Source organism: Osmerus mordax, chromosome 16, assembly GCF_038355195.1.
Source record: "Osmerus mordax isolate fOsmMor3 chromosome 16, fOsmMor3.pri, whole genome shotgun sequence".
Taxonomy (NCBI): Eukaryota; Metazoa; Chordata; class Actinopteri; order Osmeriformes; family Osmeridae; genus Osmerus; species Osmerus mordax.
Window position 1 is genome coordinate 2624143 of NC_090065.1, and position 20418 is coordinate 2644560.

Here is a 20418-nt window from a genome sequence, read left to right on the forward strand (position 1 = left end):
CTGAGTGAGGCTGTTAGCGCAACTAGCAGTGGACCGCAACTCTAGCTACAGTAGCTAACGTGGGAACTGACATGCGCATATAAGACCTGCTTGATGAGAATCATGGCAACTCAAAATGTGTACATATACAATATGTAGATATATAGATAGATAAAAAGTTATTTAGGACTTTAAAAAACTGACTGGCTATAATTTCCTGCTGATTAAATAGCAGTTTCCGTGTACAGATATTCTAATAAACAAATAAGTGACTCAGGTCCTCATGTACAATTAGAATACAGTTTCTCCTTCCTCCTATTACAGTTCACTTATCTCCGTTATAATTCAGTTATATTCCATTCAGACTGACTCCCCGGTTTCCAGATGTTTTTTATTGTTTCTGGTGAAATGGATAGAGGGGTAATTATGTTAGAGCTGAAGCAGTTTAGCTCTACTCAGAGATGCTGTGCATTTCAATCCTACCGGAGTAACTGGGGCCCTAGCCTTGACATGGTGTGTGTATGTTTCTTTGTGTGTATCTCTCTTTAACTTTGTGAGTGTGTCATTGCCTGTGTGTGTGTGTTTGCATGTCTGTACACCAAGACTGCTGGGTGAAGGCCAGCATGAAATCTAAAGTTGGCTGTGCTCATTTCAAAACAGGGACAGCCTACATACTGTAAGAATTTGGGGCGGCTGTGGCTCAGGGGGTAGAGAGGGTTGTCTGTTAATCGCAAGGTTGGCGGTTCGATCCCCGACTCCCCCCAGGACATGTGCCGAAGTATCCTTGAGCAAGACTGAACCCCAAGTTGCTCCCGATGGGCAGGCCGGCACCTCGCATGGTATGTGTGAGTATGAATGGGTGAATGAGAGGAAAAATGGGAAGCGCTTTGAGTGCTGCTAAGGTAGAAAACACGCTATGGAAATGCAGTCCAATTTGACGAGACACTAACGGTCACTTTATTATCGGTCCTGAGTAGAATCCAGTCAGAATGATTAATGTTCCAGAGTTCTACATGTCATTGAGGCTCTTGGACAGCCCGTCGTATCGACTAGGAGATTTATGACGGAAATGGTCTGAGCTCTGCTGATTTGGCACGAGCGGGGGTTGTTACATTTAAATCACTCCCCAAGGTTTCCTTTTATTGTGGAGGCCATTGGTTCCCCTCCAGCTAACAGTGGTTTGTTCAGGGGTGAGGTGTAGGTATGATTTGTTCCCTGGAATAGACTGATGACATGATTGAGGTGTGAGTGAATGTGTGTGTGTGTGTGTGTGTGTGAGAGAGAGAACTCTCTACAGAGAGGTGTGGTGTCCAGTACCTGTCACCGACTCAGAGTTCTTTACACGAGGATCTGACACAGGCCTGTGTGTGGGAATATACACACGCTCTCTCCCTCACTCATCACCTTGCATCTCTCTCACCCTCTCTTGCCAACTTTTCCCTTTCCTCAGCGTCTCTCGCACACCCTCCCCTCTCCTCTCTCTCTATCTCTCTATCTCTCTCTCTCTCTCTCTCTCTCTCTCTCTCATCATCTCACCCTCCTTCTCTCCTCCCCTCTTGTTCCCCTCTCTTTCCCCCTCTCTGCTCTCTTTCCCTTCGTTGCTCTTGTAAGAATGTCTGACTCCAAAGCCAGTCAACACTCACTCTTTGAACATGTTCTGTTCCCCTTAGGAAAGACCACCTGTGTGTGTGTGTGTGTGTGTGTGTGTGTGTGTGTGTGTGTGTGTGTGTGTGTGTGTGTGTGTGTGTGTGTGTGTGTGTGTGTGTGTGTGTGTGTGTGTGTGTGTGTGTGTGTGTGTGTGTGTGTGTGTGTGTGTGTGTGTGTGTGTGTGTGTGTGTGTGTGTGTGTGTGTGTGTGTGTGTGTGTGTGTGTGTGTGTGTGTGTGTACAGTACACAGCCGTGCCGCAATGATTCACCTATGGTGGGGGATCATGTCTGTGCTTGTCAACACAGGTAGCAATTAAATGTGAGACGGAAAGGGGATTGTGGTTGGGGGGGTGGGGTTGTGTTTTCTTGTGTGGATAGACAGCCAGGGCTGCATGTCTCCACCTTCACCAACACCATCACCCCAATCACTAACCCCACCATCACCACCCCCACCATCATCACCTCCAAGCTCCACCACCCCCACCACCACATTGACCCCCCCCCCCCCTACAAGCCCCCACCACTCCACCAGTTCTCCCCACAGAGGGAGCACTGTAAGACAAGCAGAGAGAGCTTCAGTCTTCAGCATGACTCGCACTGTAGGGTTAGGAGGCAGAGAGCATGTCATCAGCATGACTCATACTGTAGGGTTAGGAGGTCAGGGTCGGCTGCGGTCCCTCCGGACCAGGGGGGCAGTGACGTACCCCATGAGCTCTCTCGCTGGGGTTTTGTTTGTCATGGTATGCGATTATATCCCACATCCTCCTAGCTACATCCAGAAGGCTCAAGGCCCTAAATAAACACCCAGGCTGGACTCTATGGCATACTCCCTCCATGGGCCACTTTATAATTGGCACCAGATGACAAGGTTTTCTGTGAAAAAGCGGGTGAGTCTTATTTTTATCTCTGATATATTATGTACCCCTGGGGACTTGGTCGTGAGAGCCTGTTTTGCTGAGTTGACTTCACTTGGTGCACAGTTTAACAACTGTGGCTTTTTATAATTGGGCTTTAGGGTTTATTAGAAGATCTGCATTGCAGGAGATACAGTACGTACACACACACACACACACACACACCTGCTGTTCCTTTACAAGATGACCTCTGACCTTTACCCCTCCTACAGCGTGAGTATGTGTCTGCCCTGGGGAAGCCGGGTTCTAATGATGTCACTCGAGCTCTGTGGTTCCGCCCTGCAGGGGGCTGATGGGAGAGTGAGTTTTCGTCTCTCTCTGCCCTTTCGGCTAGAAACCCACCAGGGTGTCCAGTGATGCATGCTGGGATGATGCAGGGCTCTCGGACCTAGCCGGATGAATGCACCAGAGCAGACACTCCGCCACGGAGAGTGGGCTGTAGGAAACAGTCAGATATTCATTTAAAGAAAAAAGAAAGAAAAAAAACTACATTACCCACTGGCGGATAGATATGGACTGCGTTTGTTTTGGTGACCTTTTTGTAGTCCTGTTATGGCTGTGGGGGGATAGAGGTAGAGACCGGGCCAGCAATGGTAGCCCTCAGGCACGAGGCACACTGGAAGAAATGTGTTTTTAATGTGGCCAGCGTGTGACTGCACTGTTAATATCCCCTTTTAACAAGCTTGTATCCTTCCTGTCATTGCCTGGGAAGCTAACCAGACCCAGCTGAAAACACACTCACACGTACACGCTCACACACACACACACACACTGGCCTGTGGATGTGCTAGTGATGGTATGGATATCAAATCTAATCAACCTGAGGGCCTTAAAGCCCTGGAATGGATAAGCCTCTTGGCAGGCGGGCAGCTTTGAAGACGTGCAGAGGAAGACCGACACGTCTTCCCAGAAAGGAGACACATGAGCGGGTGTGATCAGGGCTTTAAAGTGACACAGCCATGGAAAAAGTGGAGAGATGAATCATAATTAATGCGGTGACATGTGGAATTTATACCAACCTGTGTTGGAGAAGCGATATAAAGATTTCCAACCACCGACTCATGTTTTGTAGCCGGGCGGCCATTTAGTTGTAGTACCTTTAGTCATTTAGCAGACGCTCTTATCCAGAGCGACTTACAGTAAGTACAGGGACATTCCCCCCAAGGCAAGTAGGGTGAAGTGCCTTGCCCAAGGACACAACGTAATTTGCATGACCTGGAATCAAACTCGATTCCCTAACCGCTCAGCCATCTGACCCCCGTAGTAGAAAGATGAAGTAGACGCGCCCACTCATCTCACGCCATGATGACCACATCCTGGACTGATAGTGTCTGATAGGTGCTGCTGAGCCAGAGACGGGGTATAGAAAGAGACCAGCATCTTTTACTGACCTTTTGACCTCCCTCCCCCTCCCTCTCTCCCTCTCTCTCTCTCTCTCTCTCCCCCTCTCTCTCTCTCTCGCTCTCGCTCTCGCTCTCGCTCTCGCTCTCGCTCTCGCTCTCGCTCTCGCTCTCTCTCTCGCTCTCGCTCTCGCTCTCGCTCTCGCTCTCGCTCTCTCTCTCTCTCTCTCTCTCTCTCTCTCTCTCTCTCTCTCTCTCTCTCTCTCTCTCTCTCTCTCTCTCTCTCTCTCTCTCTCTCTCTCTCTCTCTCTCTCTCTCTCTCTCTCTCTCTCTCTCTCTCTCTCTCTCTCTCTCTCTCTCTCTCTCTCTCTCTCTCTCTCTCTCTCTCTCTCTCTCTCTCTCTCTCTCTCTCTCCCCCTCTCTCTCTCTCTCTCTCTCCCCCTCTCTCTCTCTCTCCCCCTCTCTCTCTCTCCCCCTCTCTCTCTCTCTCTCTCTCTCTCTCAGCTGGTGGCGGTGTACGAGGAGCAGGACCCTCACCTCGGGGGGGATGGCACCAGCGCCAGCTCCACAGGGACCCAGAGCCCGGACCTGTTCGCCAGCGAGTCCAACACCAGCGCCGTGTCGGCCTTCCACCCCTACCAGGCCGCCAGCGAGATCGAGGTCACGCCGTCCGCCCTCCGCACCAGTAAGTGTCACGCGACTCCCCGTCCTTTCACCCTCGCTGGTGTCGACCGCTCAAGCACAGGCTTGTCACTTCCTGTCCAAGATGAACGCTGAGCCAGGGAGAAGATCAAGGAAGCTGAACGACTTTTTTTTTTCTCACTCTTTGTCTTCACCTTCCTCTTTCTTTGTCGATCCTTCTCCTATTGGATTGTTCTCTCCACATAGGAGATGGGTACTCTGTGCTTAGTAAAGACTGCTCCATTGCGCCGTCTACAGAAAAACTTGGATTTGTGGATAATCTGCACTATAGATGGCCTCATAGAGGTCAGACAAGATATAATGAGATTCTGAGATGAGATCTGAATATGCGGTAATGAACCTAACTTAAGTCTGGATACTGTAATTATATCTGGCTAAATCACCCATCTCCCAGTCGGAGTAATGAATTCTACCTTAGGTTAATTTGCATTTCAGAATGACTACAGCAGAATATTTATGTTTTTAAATCGAAATTTGGAACTTTGCCTTGACGGCATACATTTTAATCTCCCAGGAGGTGCTGTTATCATACCGATTTTAATTGATAAGATTTTAATCTTGCCACCGATAATAGAAACGCCTGCTCTTTGCTACTGTTCAAACAAGCAAAAGGAGAAAGATCGTACGTTGTTCAGGAGAAATAATTGTTGTGAGCCTTATGAAATCCAGAATCCCAATTCAATTAACCGTAGCCCAGTGCTAATTAAAGCAGTGTGATGACGGTCTGTCTGTGCATCGCCTCAAGGGAGTTGTAGTTCTGGCAGGAGTGGTCTGACCTGTCAGGACACTGTGTTCTCTGCCCCTCTGTTCTCTCTCTCTCTCTCCTGCGAGACTCACACACACACACACACACACAGCAACACTCTCTCTCTCTCCTGCGAGACTCACACACACACACACCACTCTCACACACACACACGCCTACACACACAAACTCTCACACACAGCCACACAACTGTTCAAGTGTCTCCAGTTCCTCGTCATAAACAAACTCGACGGCGACGTGTCACCGAAGAAGCTTCTAGAACGTTCTGGAAGACTGAAGATGAGCCATCGAGTAATGGCCGCCCAGTCACTCCCAGCGTCCTGGCCGTGAGAATCGGACTCTTGGCACCGGAGGCCCTTGGATGTTTTAAACATCACGGCTGTGTTTCGTCTCTCTTGTGTGGGCTCCTATCAGTCAGACGGGCTCATGGGAGGCTGGAACAGCCTGGAGGGAGAGGACTGAGTGTGGCTGACTGGCTGTTTGTGTTTTGCGCTGTACCGCACAAACACATTCACATTACATTTAGTCATTTAGCAGACGATCTTATCCAGAGCTACTTACAGTAAGTACAGGGACAGTGCCTTGCCCAAGGACACAATGTTATTTGGCACGGCCGGAATCGAACCAACAACCTTCTGATTAATAGCCCAACTCCCTAACCGTGTGTGTGCTGTACCGCAGAAACATGTAATTGTTTGTCTAATTCAGAGGCTGTTGTGTTTTCTGCTAACCTCCGACCCCTCCTACTCCCACGCTCCCCGTTCCTGACGGAGGTTTAGCGTTCTCTTCATGTTTATCAGCACTCGTTTTGGAATCGACGAGTCCATTAGAAATTTACATATATAGTCAGCCTTACTTACTTCTAGACAAAAAACAACAACATTTAAATGCATGAATTCTGTTCTAAACACAATATTGTCTCCCCCCCAACCCCCTTGCTAATCTGTTTCTCCAGTGGACCAAATCAAACGTATTTGTACAGCCCTTTTTATGTCACAGAGGGGTTCTCATGGCCCCATAAAAAGGCACCTAAACCAAACTAAACCCTCAAGCTAGATAGTACGTAGGAGGTCTCCGTTCTCTCCCTGTTCTGTTGTTAAAAACACTCTTGTCCGCCCATGCCCCTGTACCCCCCCTCCAGACATGCCCCTCCACGTGCGCCGTAGCAGCGACCCCGCCCTGCTGCTGACGGTGAATGGCCCCTTCTCCGAACCCCGGGGGGCCCAGCCAGAAGAACCGTCCCGAAGGAACCCCACGCGGTGGTCCACCACCGCCGGCTTCCTCAAGTCCCACCATCACTCCACCGGCACCAACAGCCTGGAGAGAAAGGTACCGCTCGCCTGCTAACTTGCTAGCGTGCTAATGTGCTAGCCTGCTAACGTGCTAGCCTGCTAACGTGCTAGCCTGCTAACGTGCTAGCCTGCTAATGTGCTAGCCTGCTAACGTGCTAGCCCGCAAACCTTCCTAGCCTGCTAACGTGCTTGTCTGCTAATTTGCTACCCCGCTAACCTGCAACCCGCTTTTGGTCTGTTAGTAGTTGGGGAAAACCTCTTTACAGCGGGGATGTTGATTGTCGAGGTCTTCCTTCTGTGCGTGTGAACAGGCTAAAGGTCTGGACACCTACCGCAGCCTTCCCAGGGACGCGGGGGGCTGGACCAATCAGAGAGAGTTCCAGAGGGAGACTGCTCGGTCCTCGCTGAGCGCCAACCACCCCATGGTAGACCGGTGGCTGGAGCGCCAGGAACAGGTAGGAACCTATGAGTAGTTTGTGGAGGGGTATTGTGTGTGTGTGTGGTTTGTGGAGAGGCAGTTGTGTGTGTGTGTGTGTGTGTGTGTGTGGTTTGCGGAGAGGCAGTTGTGTGTGTGTGGTTGGTTTGTGGAGAGGCGGTTGTGTGTGTGTGTGTAGCATACGTGTGTGAGAAGCAGCACCTCCAGATGACCCCAGGTTCAGTTCTGGTCTCTCACTCACAGCGGTATTTAACTTCCCATCTCACTTTTATTGCTGGTGACACGACTCTTGAGATGAAGAGGATGTTTGGCCTTCTGAGAGATTTCGATCCCCTGCCTCTCCTCTGCAGCAGCTGCTGATCTGGGATTACAATATCTACACCCCCTCGGCCAGCTATCAGTTCACCACACACACACACACACTCTACCACCCCTCCACAAACTACTCATACACACACACAGCCTTCATTATCCCACACACACACACACACACACACACATATAGACACACACACACACACATATAGACACACACACACATATAGACACACACACACATATAGACACACACACACACATAACCTCTGCCAGGCTGGAACCCTAGGTCCCTCAGTAAGTCTCTCAGTGGAGTGTTGTGGAAAATAAGTTTTAAGTTCCAGGAAACGCTTATTTAGGAGGTCGAGGACGTGTGTGTGTGAGACAGTGTGTGTGTGTGACAGTGTGTGTGTGTTGCTAGGGAGTGTGAGTCGCCGATAGTTTTGCGACACGGCGGATCCGGCTCCGTCATCCGAGGCGTAGCCATGGCAACGCGCAGAGTGCTCGGAGAGCTGTCGGAGGGGTTTTAATGAATCAGCTGCAGGTGAAGCCCCGCCCCTCTGAACACCCCTGACACACACTGTCTGGTGACAACCGTGTGACTGGAGCGGGGAGGTGTGTGTGTGTGCACACACTGGGGTATATGGGTGTGTGTCCGCATGCACACACACACCCTGTGCCCCCTGCAGCACAAACACTTGTTTTGTTTAGGTATGTGTGTCTTTGTTCGTGTGTGTGTGTGTGTGTGTGTGTGTGCGATGCTCTGAGGCATGCCTCAGGTTCTTGTTTGCCTCTAGCCCTGCCGATGAGAGAGGAGAAAATCTCACACACAAACACACACACACACACACTCACACGTTTTAGCATTGACGGGAGCTAAGGATCCTTCAGTAGCGGGGGAACATTAATAAACATCTACACTTAATGATTTTAGATCGAGCGGAGCCTCCGTGTGTTCATCTGCTTACTTTAGCGGCGTGACGGGAATGTGAAAGCTTTCAGCCGCAGAGCAAGGCTGTGTTCAAGGCTCCGTACAGCACCAGAGGGCTTTTGGGCCGTTTGATGGGCCTGCCTGCCTCGGGGCTGTTAGCTTCACACCCTGCCTGGGTGAGCAGGCTGGGCTGGGGCTGTCAGAGACATGCTGGAGACGGCAAACCGCTGGTGGACCGTCCTTACACCTGCAGGTAGGAAGTGTATTAGTTAGAATTTAGTCTCTGTGTGAACGCGAGTGTACGTCTCAAACCTGTGATCTCACCTCTCATCCAGGAGGTCTGGTAACAGCCGGTCTGTTCTCATGTTGTGGTGTAGCCATCCTCTACTAGATGTGCTACCTGCCTCACTATGATTTGGCATCTTCAGACACCAACCAAAGAAATCTTGGAGACATTACTTTAATTTACAGTTTGTAAGAATTAGTGTGTATTTAAGCACCTATTTGAGGCCATAGTTGTTCTCTCTGGCGACACAACAGGGTGTGTTGATGCTGTGGTCTTCAGTTAAAGGAGGAGAGACTGGGATGTATTGATGGGTGCGAATGCACGCCCACCCCAACATGCAGGAGTGTGGCTTGCACAATCAAACACACACACATACACACGTACACAAACACATACACACAGAAAAATGTCCAAGACACACACATAAAAGATGAACCCCTCCCCCCCCCCCCCCACAGAGAGAGTAGCAGAGGGAGTTCCCCAGGTGAGGCCTGCTCCCTGCTTCAGCATGATAAATCATGCACAGCCACACCGATGAGCCATAAATCACCCCCGCTTTAGCTTGGGAGATACAGAGGGGCTGTGCGTGTCTTCTTGCGTGTGTGTCTTCTTGTGTGTGTGTATGTCGTCTTTTCGCACATGTGTCTTTTTGCATATGTGCATGTGTCTTTTTGCATGTGCTTGTGTTCGGTGTGTGTGTGTGTCTCCCTAATAAGACAGCTGAATGTGGGCGCAGTGCCTCTCCAGTCCTCCAGGGGCAGTGTGCTCCTGTGTACCGGCCAGCAGGTGCTGCTGCAGAGCCAGGTTTGGCCTAGCGAAACGGGGGGGGACGGGGGGGGGGGGAGGTCGGGCTTCATTTACTGCACCAACATCTTCTTCTTGTTTGCTTCCCCTCATTAAGTCTTTTGTTTTGAGGTGCTTGTCTTTCATTTGGAGAGAAGGTCTCGTTTCATTCATATCCTCTCTGACTCCCTCTCTCTCGCTCGCTCGCTCCCTCGCTTAATCTACCTCTCGCCTGCACCTCTGTTTGGTTTTCCATTTCCCCCTCCTCTCTGTATCTCACTTTTCTTTTCTCTCACTCTCTCTTTATGTAAACAGTATATCACCCTCTCTCACTCACTCACTCACTCACTCACTCACTCACTCACACACTCTCTCTCTTTCTATTTTATATAAACAGTATATCACCTTCTCTCTCTCGCCCCTTTGTCCTGCCTCTGCTCTAATTCTCAACTCCTTGTTATTGGTCTAGCCTTTATCTCCCACCTTTCTCTCTTGTTCTGTAGCCTCTCTCACTCTCTCTCTCTCTCTCTCTCTCACACACACATCCTCTATTCCCCCCTCTACCCCCCCTCTCCCTCTCTCTCTCCCCCTCCTCTATCTGCCCCCCCGCCCTTTATCTCCGTATCAATTTCTCTATCTCTCCTATCCTCTCCTCTCTCTCTGATCTTTGTTCTCGTTTGTTTTAATGTGACAGAAAGCCGGTGGGCGATGGTTGCTAGCTGAGAGAGAGAGAGCGAGAGAGCGAGAGAGAGCGAGAGAGCGAGAGTGAGAGCGAGAGAGCGAGAGAGAGAGAGCGAGAGAGAGAGAGAGAGCGAGAGAGCGAGAGAGAGAGAGCGAGAGAGAGAGAGCGAGAGAGAGAGAGCGAGAGAGAGAGAGAGAGCGAGAGAGAGCGAGAGAGCGAGAGAGAGAGAGAGAGAGAGAGAGGAGAAGAAAGGCCTGTCTATATCCCCCTGAGGGACACACCTGGGGCAGAGAGTCTCTCTCACACAGGCTTTGAACACGCCGTGTTGTCGTAGCATTCAACCTACGGCGTGTGCTAATTAAAGCCCAAACTGACCCCCACCCCCTCTCCCCCACCCCCTCTCCCCGACATCAATATTGCACATGAGAGATGCTCGCAGTCGAACGTGCGCTCTGGGAAAGGCTTGGGAAAGGCTTGGTTAGATCCCATCTCTCCTGTCAGCTGCCGTGGTTACGTGTCTACAGGTCTCCTCGTTAGCTGCCGTGGTTACGTGTCTACAGGTCTCCTCGTTAGCTGCCGTGGTTACTTGTCTACTGGTCTTCTCGTTAGCTGCGAACAAACGAGAGGGGGAACCCAGATGAAGGAGCAGAGAAAGGGAACGCACTTTCATCTTTTACAGGGGCTGGTGGCTGGTTTGTCGTCGACATCGCCGTCGTCGACGACGACAAACCAGATCAAAGGTACGGGGGGTTAAAGTGTGTTATCCACCTCAAACGGAGCTCTAACTGATTTGGTTGATCAGTAACACAGGATCAGGGTACCTCTAAGCTAGTGCTCACCTTTAACCCTGGAGCAGTCCCTTACTGGACCCAAGACTGTCAGTTGAACTCCCCTGGCCCATGTTAACAGCTCTGTGTGTGTCACTTTATCTAAGGGGCTCTGTGTGTGTGCGTGTGTGTGTGTGTGAGGGTCTGACAGTTCAGGGTCTTGGCTGAAGATATTTTGCTCCAGCTCTGTGTGTTTGTGCTGGCTCGTTCTGACATTCTGCTGTCAGGGGCTCGGAGTGACTCAATAAATCCACATCTCAAGTCTTGCGTTGCAGAGTGAAGTCAAATTCAGTTGGACGTAAGATTCTAAAATACTCACGAGACAAAAAAACGAACAGTGGCAGCCTTTGATTCTCAACTTGATGCAATCTATCTGAAATGTTGAAGCTGTAGTTGTAGCTGGGGAAAACGTGAGGGGAGTTCAAACCTTTTGCACCTACAGATCAGCACGGTGGAATACCCTGGAGACGATACCTCCACCATAATGAGGATCTGGAGATGGAGAGAGAGAGAAGGAGGGGGAGGGAGAGGGAGGGGGAGAGAGAGAGAGAAGGAGGGAGAGGGAGGGAAGGAGGGAGAGGTAGGGGGAGGGAAGGAGGAGGAGAAGGGGAGAGAAAGAAAACAGAGCAAGGTAGGGGGGGACAGAGGGAGGGAGGGAGAAGGGGAGAGAGAGAAACAGAGCAAGGGAGAGGGGGAGAGAGGGAGGGAGGGAAAAAGGGGGGAGAGGCGGAGGGAAAAAAGAGAGAGGGAGAGAGAGAGAAAGGGAAGTGAGAGAGATATGAACAACCACACAGGAAGAAGAAAAGAGAGAAAAACAAGGAGAAATGCACCCTTAAGACGGCAGCTTCACGGCTTGAATATTCTTCTTCCCAGCCACCTGACTAGTTGTTGAGGATAATGGTCTTCTCCCTGACAAGTCTCCCTTGGAGTGTGAAAGCGCGTGTCACCATTATCCAGGCCTGCATTCCTCAGAGGGGCCGTACAGCTGCCCTGGCCCGCATTCTCAGGCCCACTGGACACTGGGAGTCGGTCTCACGCCTGGACTCTCACTTTCTCTCAGTCAACACAACATGAGAGTCAAGTGTAGTAAAAGTCTCTAGTCTGGCTGGCCACCGGATGATGTCCTGCCTGGGGACACAGCCTCGCTGGGCAGGGGTGAGGGGCGGGGGTGAGGGGCGGGGGTGAGGGGCGGAGGTGAGAGTGAGGCTGAGAGCCAGGGATGAGACTCAGACCGCAGATCTCCGGATCGAAGGTCACTCCTAACATACTGGATATCTTAGCGCAAAAGCTATTCTGTTACATTTCTTCCTGCCGAAAGAAAGTTCTCAGGTGTGTGTTGCGTGTGTCCTGGAGATGTCAGCTGTCAGACAGCAGGTCTTCATGAGGCTCGGTCCACAGAACCATCGTGTTTGGCTAAACCTTGGCTTCAACTAAAGGAAAATCTATAAAGTGCTGCTTGGAAAAAAGGCAGGTTCCCATTGTGTGTCAGGTCTCTATTGTGTGTGTGGGCTGCAAAGCCTCTCTCTCTGTCTCTCTATCCCACTGTCTGTCCCTCTCTCTCTGTCTCTCTATCCCACTCTCTGTCCCTCTCTCTCTGTCTCTCTCTCTCTCTCTCTCTCTCTCTCTCTCTCTCTCTCTCCTCTCTCTCTCTCTCTCATCTCTCTCTCTCTCTCTCTCTCTCTCTCTCTCTCTCTCTCTCTCTCTCTCTCTCTCTCTCTCTCTCTCTCTGTTGTCGTGTGCATTGTTCTCCAAACGACCGTCACCTCGGCAAACGGCAGCCTGTTAATTCTGTTCGCCGTTAGAGTGTGTTTGATGTGCTCAGCGGAGTGAGAAATCACTCCCCTCAATACACACACACACACGCGCGAGCCCTCACAAACACACCCTAGCACCATTACCCGAGAGACGCAGGGAGCCCCATCAGCTGTAGGTGGAGTGGATAATGACTCGGTGGAACAGTGCTGCTGAAACAGGGGGATGTACAGCAGACCTGGGTCTGGGTTCTCTGGGTCTGGGTTCTCTGGGTCTGGGTTCTCTGGGTCTGGGTTCTCTGGATCTGGGTTCTCTGGATCTGGGTTCTCTGGGTCTGGGTTCTCTGGGTCTGGGTTCTCTGGATCTGGGTTCTCTGGGTCTGGGTTCTCTGGGTCTGGGTTCTCTGGGTCTGGGTTCTCTGGATCTGGGTTCTCTGGGTCTGGGTTCTCTGGGTCTGGGTTCTCTGGATCTGGGTTCTCTGGGTCTGGGTTCTCTGGGTCTGGGTTCTCTGGGTCTGGGTTCTCTGGGTCTGGGTTCTCTGGGTCTGGGTTCTCTGGATCTGGGTTCTCTGGGTCTGGGTTCTCTGGGTCTGGGTTCTCTGGGTCTGGGTTCTCTGGGTCTGGGTTCTCTGGGTCTGGGTTCTCTGGGTCTGGGTTCTCTGGGTCTGGGTTCTCTGGGTCTGGGTTCTCTGGATCTGGGTTCTCTGGGTCTGGGTTCTCTGGGTCTGGGTTCTCTGGGTCTGGGTTCTCTGGATCTGGGTTCTCTGGATCTGGGTTCTCTGGGTCTGGGTTCTCTGGATCTGGGTTCTCTGGGTTCTCTGGGTCTGGGTTCTCTGGGTCTGGGTTCTCTGGGTCTGGGTTCTCTGGGTCTGGGTTCTCTGGGTCTGGGTTCCCTGGGGTCTGGTTCTCTGGGTCCTCCAGGGGAAAGGCCCACGTTGTGTTCTCAAGGTGTGTGTTTGTGTACGTTTTGACCATGTGTGTACCTGCGTTATGTGTGTGTGTGCTGCACCAGTGAGTGTGTTTGGGTGTGTGCAGCTTGTGTGTGTGTGTGTGTGTGTCTGCGCCTGTCCATTCAGTTCAAACTGGAGCCTCAACACACATGTTCTCCATTACCTTCTCCCCCCAGTCCTCCCCCCCTCACCTGTCCAGCGCTCATGTTGACGGTGTTTAGACACCAAACACAACCTGAAACCGCTCGAATGTGTTGGACCGCCGCCTAGCTCAACTCAGACCTCCCTCCCTGGCTGATTGCTTTCAAAACAAGCAAATCAACTCTCCAGGAGAGTGTATGTGTGTGTGTGTGTGTCAGTTCTTTGGCTCCTGCAGAGTCCTGTGTCAGTCAGTGATGGCTAAGAGCTGAGCTGTTTACTCAAGGTCATTCTATATGAAAGTATACTGTTTCTTGACCCTGTGCAGGAAGGAAGCCTCTCTCTTCGTTGATCTAGAGAGCAAGACACTTCTGCACAAAGGACGTGATTAAAAACCTCTAAGGGTTGTGGTGAGGCGTGTGATTCCACAGTTTACCGTAGCATGGTAGCTAGCTGTGAATCCACAGTTTACCGTAGCATGGTAGCTAGCTGTGAATCCACAGTTTACCGTAGCATGGTAGCTAGCTGTGAATCCACAGTTTACCGTAGCATGGTAGCTAGCTGTGATTCCACAGTTTACCGTAGCATGGTAGCTAGCTGTGAATCCACAGTTTACCGTAGCATGGTAGCTAGCTGTGAATCCACAGTTTACCGTAGCATGGTAGCTAGCTGTGAATCCACAGTTTACCGTAGCATGGTAGCTAGCTGTGATTCCACAGTTTACCGTAGCATGGTAGCTAGCTGTGAATCCACTGTGTACCAAGATTCTTAATGCGTTCTGCTACTTGAGGAGAGCTTGATTTATAAAAATAGGGGCAACTCCGTCCGTGCCACGGCAGGGAAAGAAACGACACGTCGAATTCGCCTCGTGTGTTTTTGTCTTCGGTGAAATTACCTTCATTCAGCCTGATGGTGTTGAATGGATTTGGAGGTTTTCTTCAAAGCAGAACTCGGAGCTGACATTGATAGTGAGTTTGTGTAGGACATAATCTCCGGAAAGTTGCCCTGATGGGCTCCTCTTCTTGATTAGACTGTGTGTTTACCCCCCAGCACATTAGTATGTAGATTGCTATTTGGGCGGCTGTGTTGATGCTGGTGCTGTAAGACTGTATGGAAAGCAGAAATTGCTGGTGAATTAAGTGGATTTCAGCTCATTGTCATTTTGAGAGGGCTGGAAATCTCATTTCGCTGATACTGTTATTGCATTTCCTCTTCTGGTAGGACAGAGATGGACAGAGAGGCGGACTCACATGTCAACACACACACACATACACACACACACTTTCCCTGACACTCTCCAACACAAATACACACACACATAAACCCACTATCTCCATCGCAGACACACACTCCCCTATCTCTCTCTCTCGGACGCACACATGTTACACACACACACATGTATTACACACACACACACACACACACACACGTTACACACACACACACACACACGTTACACACACATGTTACACACACACACACGTGTCACACACACACGTGTTACACACACACACGTGTTACACGCACACGCGCGTGTTACACACACACATTCTCACAGTGTCTTTGGGCTTGTTTACAGAGCTCTCTCTGCCTGGCCCTGGCAAGGAAGAGACGCTATCAGACACACACACATCGCATCCACACACACACACATCGCATCCACACACACACACATACAGTACACACACACACATACAGTACACACACACACATACAGTACACACACACACACCGCATCTACACACACACACACACACATACAGTACACACACACACATACAGTACACACACACACACCGGCATCCACACACACACACACCGCATCCACACTCACACACACACATACAGTACACACACACACACACAACAGCAACACCAGAAGGGGGCCTTGCACAATGAGGATCCCGTGTTTGAAAACAACATGGATGCTCCGTATTGTTTGGGTTTACCGTCCAGAGCTCCTCTGTATCCTGGAAACGTGGCCCTCAGCCACACTCTCTCTCTCTCTCTCTCTCTCTCTCTCTCTCTCTCTCTCTCTCTCTGTGTCTCTGTCTCTCTCTCTCTCTGTCTCTCTCTATATCTCTCTCTCTAGTCTGTCTGCATGGCTGACGGATCGGATGATGACTAATTGAATGAGCTGGGTAATGAAAGCCCACCTTGAGTGATGTGTGGTGTTCCCACGCATGCATGGAACACCTGGGGCCTGTGTGGATGCCCCGTCTCACATCATCAACAAATGGAACTGAGTCTGGCCTTTCAAGAGGGGCTTCCTGAGGAGGGTCACACACCCAATGACCCAGGAGCTCTCCTTCTGTCTCTCTGCTTCCTCCCTCTCTCTGCTCTCTTTACCTCTCCCTCCCTCCCCCTCCCTCTCTCTGCTCTCTCCCTACACCTCCCCCTCTCTGCTCTCTCCCTCCCTCCCTCCCCCTCCCTCTCTCTGCTCTCTCTCTCTCTCCCTCCCTCCACCTCCCCCCTCTCTGCTCTCTCCCTCCCTCCCCCTCCCTCTCTCTGCTCTCCTCCCTCCCCCTCCCTCTCTCTGCTCTCTCTCCCTCCCTCCCCCTCCCTCTCTCTGCTCTCTCTCCCTCCCTCCCCCTCCCTCTCTCTGCTCTCTCTCTCCCTCCCTCCTCCTCCCCCTCCCTCTCTCTGCTCTCTCTCTCCCTCCCTCCTCCTCCCCCTCTCTCTCTCTGCTCTCCCTCTCCCTCTCTGAAGACACATATGGTGTGTGGAAGCGAGGGGATAGGTTAGGTAGGCAGTTATGAGAGAGGTCAGGTCTTCCTCTTGTTTTCAAACACCAGGAGGACCGGATAGACATGTGGAACGGTTCAGACAGACAGGCTTGTGTGTGTGTGTGTGTGTGTGTGTGTGTTAAAGAGAGTATGTCTGTTAGTGTGCCTCTGGGTGTGTGCAAGGCAGAAAATCTCTGGATGCAAGTGCATTGCTATGTTTAAGGTTAAAATGGTGCGTGTGTGTGTGTCTGCCTATAAACGTGTGTTCCTTCAAATGTGTCTAGAGTATGACGGGGTGTGGGGGGCGTTGAGACCTCACTTCATTAAGTGCAGCACTCTCCAGTGCTCGCAACACGGACCACTTCATTTACTAACAGAAAGGAAGGGGGGGGGGGGGGGAGGGAGTCAATGGACTCCCCTATTAAACTTTAATGAGACGATCCACCTAGTACTGCAGAGCTGGCTGCCGCTGTTTCAGGACCAAGAAACACACAATGACTCGGCTGAAAAACCCATCTACCCCCCTCCACACCCCACCTGTCTATCTCCCAGCAACCATTAACCATTAACCTCCAGTCCATGCATATATTATTTAGACCGTGGTCCAACCACTCTGTCTGAAACCTCAGGAAATGGAAGGTCTGGGTGGACCATAAGGACGGGAAGGGAAGCGAGCGGTTTTCCTCGCGGTGACTTTTGAACCGTGAAGTGGAGACGGTGTGGTAAACAAATGTGAAGTTGGGAGAACAGCCACGATGTCAGCCAATGTGCTAACACACAAACGATATTCATTTGTACCATTCTCATTAACCACTCGCCATGTTGAGACGAAGATCGAACTAATGAAGAGCTGTTGTTGTTTGGTCATTACGATGCCTATAGGAATGCTCATTTTGAAGAACATAAAAATCGACATTGTTGCTACATTGGCAGCACTGTTTAACCGGTAAACATTATCGTTAACGTTAATTACTGGTTGGTGCTAGCATCGTGTCCTGGGTGATAAGGACAGTGGTGTCACTGAACCAAAGTCTCTTGTCTCGCACCCTCTCTGTCTCCTGTCGTCGCTCACTGTCACTGTGAATGCACCCTGTCCTCCGAGATAGAGCCGTTATAGCATCGACGCTACGGGACTGACGGTAGCGATAGTGTATGCGACGATGAATGTGAGCAGTGGCGGTTCTACATAGAATTACACCCAGGGCGAGACGCCCTTCGCGCCCCCCCCCCCATTGAAATCAAAAGGCTGTTGTGGTAAGACCGATTATGTTTTATACAGCTAAAACAGCCTGGGGTCAAATTGACACCAAACATAATAGGAGGGTTACATAAACATGCCCTTAGACGCTAAATGTCTGTTATTACATGCTATGTTGATATAACTTTTAGGGAGGAACACTTTTAGTTATGACGTTAAACTATACTTTTGTCACAAAATATAGTTGTAGCAAATAGCATGGCTTACTTGACCTTTTCCTGTCCATCTTCTTTGGCACTTAACAGTCAACAGATTTTCCATCCCCCCAAACACTGTCACTCACAACCAGAAGTCAAGACTAAACCAATTCACCTTGGTGACCACAATCGTTTTGTGTTACATATTTTTATTAGCCATTTCGCACAATTAAAAAAAACAAAATGTGCAGGAACTTTAGGCCTATATTTATAATATTATGAATGAAATGTGCGTTATTTGGAAGAAAGTCGAGGTGCAACTGACTTTAGCCCACTAATGTAGAGTATTGCACTATACAGTGGACCCCCCCCTCCCCCCCCCTTGTCCGTTCCATTTGGGAGACCCAGTCAGGTGAGCTGTCTGCCCCCCTCCCCTTTTTTCACACAGTTTCTGTGCGCGGCACCTTCTCAGCAAGCAGGGGTGCCTGCAGCTGCCTGAAGGGGGCGCCAATTTGCCAATTCCCCACACAGTGAAATGATAGAAAAGAGAACAACGCTTCGGCGCAGATATTTTTATTTATTTATTTTATGCTCGTGCGCCCCCCACGTGACATGAAAAAATGGCGCCCCGGGCGGCTGCCCGGTCCTAAAACTGCCCCTGAAGGTGAGCTGGCTATGTTCTCGTTACAGACAGTGTCGTCTAGGGGAATTTGGTGTGAATGTTTAATTTGGTCTGGGCGGTCCTGTCATCCCTCGCTAGGGTTTGAGTCTGTTATTGTCTGTCTGACGGTGTCTGTGAACTGGGGAGCTCGACGTTCCCACCATCCCTGTACAGTAGCACACAGTTCAAACGGTAGCACTGTGACATGTGAAGTAACGAAGTAGCCTACTTATGTAGATATTTTCTGGTATCATTAGTTTACTTAACTATTTATTTTTCTGTCAATTTTTTGGGGTTTCTATAAAAACTATAAGTGTGGTGTGTGTGTGTGTGTGAAAAAAAAAGTTTTGAAAGGTTGAAAAAAATATTTAAAAAAAAAGTTTCCTAAAAACTTTTGTGTTTGTGACGGTGTCAAAAAGGATTCCAGGCGCCTGGTTTCTGTGTAGCTAGCCTGGAATGCTACATGCTAGTTAGTATATATGGCCAGGCAGCTGGGTCTAGGGTAGCTAACTAGCCTGGGCCTAGTCCAACCTCCCACCTCAACACTGAGATTGACAGGCTTGCCACCCCGTTCCCTTCCCAGTGGGAGCCCCCTCGAAACCAAATGCCACGTTGCCACGGCAACCAGAGGCAACAGCGGCGCTCTCATTTTCATACTGATGAGGCAGCCGTTGCAGTGGCGGGTTGCAAAACCCTCCTCAGGGTGGCACAATTAAATTTTAATGACCCAGTGTCTGGGTTCTGCTCTCCTCTCCCTTTCTCTCTCTCCCTTTCTCTATCCCTTTCTCTCTATATCCCTTTCTCTCTCCACTCTTTCTTCCTCTCTCTATCCCTTTCCCCTTTCATCCTCTCTGTCTCACCTCCTTCTTTATCTCCTCCCCCTTTCCTCCTTTCTTACCCCCTCCCCTGGAGATCAAGTGGACAGTCAGACATGATCACACCAAAGAGCCAGGCTCTGTCGACAGGGCCCTGGAGGGAATGCAGGGCCAGCCTGGTGTTCTGGCTTAGAGGGTTCAGCCATGAGCAGTAGACCAGCACATGCCAGGTCAGGTTGGCCTTTCTATCAGGTTAGCGGGAGACGCTAATGCGCTATTATATGGAGGAGACTGTCCAACCGGTTGGGATTATGACGTTTTGTCTTTGCAGTGTGCGTACGTGTGTGTGTGTGTGTGTCTCTGTGTGTGTGTGTGTTCCTGTAAGACACCAGGAACATCGTTTTACTGTAAATTGAGAAACAATGAAATCATCTTGATGCGTTTGTCTGTCTGGTTTCCAGGAGGAGGTGGACGGGCGGGAAGAAGAGAACGGACGCATCGAACCGATTGGCCGAGCTGACTCCTGTGTAGACCACACCCCCGTGAGGTCACTAGAGTAAGTTGTCCAGTTCGCAAGCTGTTCTCCCTGGCTTGGAAGTCTCTCCTAACCCTCATGTCTTAACCCCTAATGATGTCTGATCAACTAAACTTTACTATTCCCATTTTATTAAATTATATTTTTTCCAGGTAGATATTCGATAACATTTCATTTAGTGAAACAACTTTTTTTTCCAGGTAGCTAGGGAGACCTTCAGTTTTGTGTTCATTGTTTGAATGAATTTGCAAGAAATGTTTGTTGATCCAGTAATGTCATTCAATGCAGGTTTGGAGAAAATCTCTTTAAAACCACTGCTCATTGCTTAAATGTGATTGGTGGAACTGAACTACACAAGTCTCTCTATTGGTAACCATCTGACTGACCTGGTTTATCTCCATGGTGATAGTAACATTGGTGATTTTAATGTACAGCACTTTGAGCTGCATTCTTTGTACATACAATTGTGCGAATACTACAAATAGCATTTGTAGTATTCGTATTATTATCAACAGACTTATAATTTAGATTTTTCCCTATCCTGCAT

At 50.1% G+C, this 20418-nt stretch overlaps 1 protein-coding gene across 1 annotated transcript in view; it reads left to right on the forward strand.

Annotated features, from left to right (window-relative positions):
• Positions 1–20418, forward strand: part of pard3ab (par-3 family cell polarity regulator alpha, b) — a 127918-nt gene that overhangs the window by 43275 nt on the left and 64225 nt on the right. The window contains 4 exon segments of the mRNA XM_067252895.1: positions 4385–4565; positions 6490–6677; positions 6952–7095; positions 19798–19892. Coding sequence (XP_067108996.1) covers positions 4385–4565; positions 6490–6677; positions 6952–7095; positions 19798–19892 — 608 coding nt within the window.